General features: G+C 44.1%; 1 protein-coding gene across 1 annotated transcript in view; it reads left to right on the top strand.

Annotated features, from left to right (window-relative positions):
* The window catches only part of Timmdc1 (translocase of inner mitochondrial membrane domain containing 1), a 24,896-nt gene that overhangs the window by 19,929 nt on the left and 2,801 nt on the right, over nt 1-2,166 (top strand). The window contains exon 6 of the mRNA XM_005344984.2: nt 1,283-1,393. Within this exon, the coding sequence (XP_005345041.1) occupies nt 1,283-1,393 (111 nt within the window). The remainder of the gene's footprint in view (nt 1-1,282; nt 1,394-2,166) is intronic.

The raw sequence follows: 2,166 nt of genomic DNA, 5'->3' as shown, positions 1-2,166 counted from the left end.
ACCATGTGGTTGCTGGGAATTGAACTCAGGACCTTTGGAAGAGCAGGCAATGCTCTTAACCTCTGAGCCATCTCTCCAGCCCTGCTGATATAGTTTTTGATTTCTTTTGCTTAGCAAAGATAATTTTTAATGAGTTTATTAAAGTTCTAGCTAGAAAGAATTTGACTTATGTCAAAGTCAAAACTTGCTCCTTGAGGACATAGGAAAGAAAATTCTGTTTGTTTCTATGATAATTATCTAAATCAGTTCCTTTTGTGTATGTACATGTGTTTTAGTATACACATGCATTTGTGTTCATGGGTGTGGAAGCCAGAGATCAGTGTTAGGGCGTCTTCCTCTCACTTTCCACCTTATTGCTTTATTTATTGTGTTACTGGGATTCAAACCTAGGACATTGTCCATGATAGGAAATGGCTTTACCACTAAGCTACATCCTCAGCCCCATCTACTTTGTTTTTGAGATTGGATCACTCAGTGAACCTGGAGCTCACAGATCAGCAGCTGGACAGGGTAGTGAGCAAGCCCTAGGGATACTGCCACACCTGGTTTTATATGGGTGCTGGGGATGCAAACTCAACACCCATGCATGGCAAGCACTTTACCAGCCCCTAAAGACGTTTCTTCTTAATTTCTGTGTGCATATGAGAACCTGCATGTATTTATGTGCAGGGCATCGGTCCTTTGGAGTCAGAGTTACAAGCAGTATGAACCAAACCTGGGTCCTCTGAGAGAGCAGCAAGAAGCTCTTACTGCAACACCTTCTCTCCAGCACCTCTGTCCATCTCTTATACATAGCTGGTGACATAGCAGCTGTCAGTTATAGTACACTCTAGACTATAAGGTGTTTCCATGGCCCGTCCCTCAAAGCCAGTAGTATCTTCATCTTCTCCAAAGGTCTTGTCTTCCAGGGGCTGGTACTGTCCTGAATGAACTAGTCATTCCTTTTTGAGAAGCTTCCAGTTTGAAGCAGCTTAATTGAACTAGTCATATATATGTATTTCCTCCTTTGTCTTGGTTTATTTCTTATTCATAATTTTAAAAAAGAAAGAACCAGTTTCTAGATCTGTTACTGTTTTATACCAATCAGTGAAGCTACAATGATTGTTTTTCTTTGTTGTTCAAGCCAGGAAGAAAATGGCCTCAGTATGTTTTTCTGTTTGAAAGAGGTGTAAATTGTCAAATGCTTCCATATCTGACAGCGGGTTCTGCTGTTGACGGGCAGGGACGGTCCTGTGTCAGGTAGAATAATGATTTGCTCCTTTAACTTCCTCTTTTCCTTCAGCACGCCCATGGGAAGCCTGATGATGGCACTGCAGGCTTACTGTGATGAGACAGTCCAGGAGAGGAGACAGAAGGACCAGAAGGCATCCCGTGAGCAGAAACTGGAAGAGTGGTAAGGAGCTTGTGAAGACTGCTGGTCTGACTTCCTAGACAGCCCACATTATGACACAGGGGCTCTCCTAACTACCACACAGTTCAAAGACGGTGGTGTGCCAAGCCTTCCGCCCTCTTAATCTGAATTGTCTTTTAATTCTGTTCCATTAAGGGATTGGAAAAATGAAAGACCCCAATTTTATTTTTAGTCTGCTCAGGATCTTGCTGTAGGTCTGTCTGTCCTTCCTCCTTTTCTTCCTTTTTCTTTTGTGACTCAGTAGGTTTAATTACTGTTACTACAAGAACATTGGTGCATAGTTGTCTGCAGGAGCATGGCCACCTTGCATGTGGCTCTGTGCTGACGAAAGCATCTTCTGCTTCCCCAGTAACCATGAACTGCCTATAAATAAATATGCAGGGCTGGGGAGGGCCTCCATGCTGGCCCATGAAGGAATGCTGACAGGCCCGCCTTGTGCAAGTCTCATGCAGGTAATTACAGCTCCTTTGAGGTCACAAGGCTGAGGCCATTCCATGCCTGGTAGATAGTGTTCACCACATTCTAGTTCCTCCAGCTCTTAACCCTCTGCCTACCTCTGTAATACTCCCCTGCAGGGGGAAATGCAGATGGATACTTCTGTTTTTAAAGTGTCAGCTGAGGCAGGGTGATCACCTTGGTCAGCTTGGTTTATGTCGTATTACTTGGAAGGCAGCTATGCTCACCACTATACCACCAACGCAGATTGTCGTATTACTTGGTTTCACACACACAGACACACACAGAGTGAGAGAGAG

This window comes from Microtus ochrogaster, chromosome 2, assembly GCF_000317375.1.
Source record: "Microtus ochrogaster isolate Prairie Vole_2 chromosome 2, MicOch1.0, whole genome shotgun sequence".
Lineage (NCBI taxonomy): Eukaryota > Metazoa > Chordata > Mammalia > Rodentia > Cricetidae > Microtus > Microtus ochrogaster.
The sequence above is the reverse complement of the archived record's forward strand: the minus strand, read 5'-3'. Positions and strand labels throughout refer to the sequence as shown.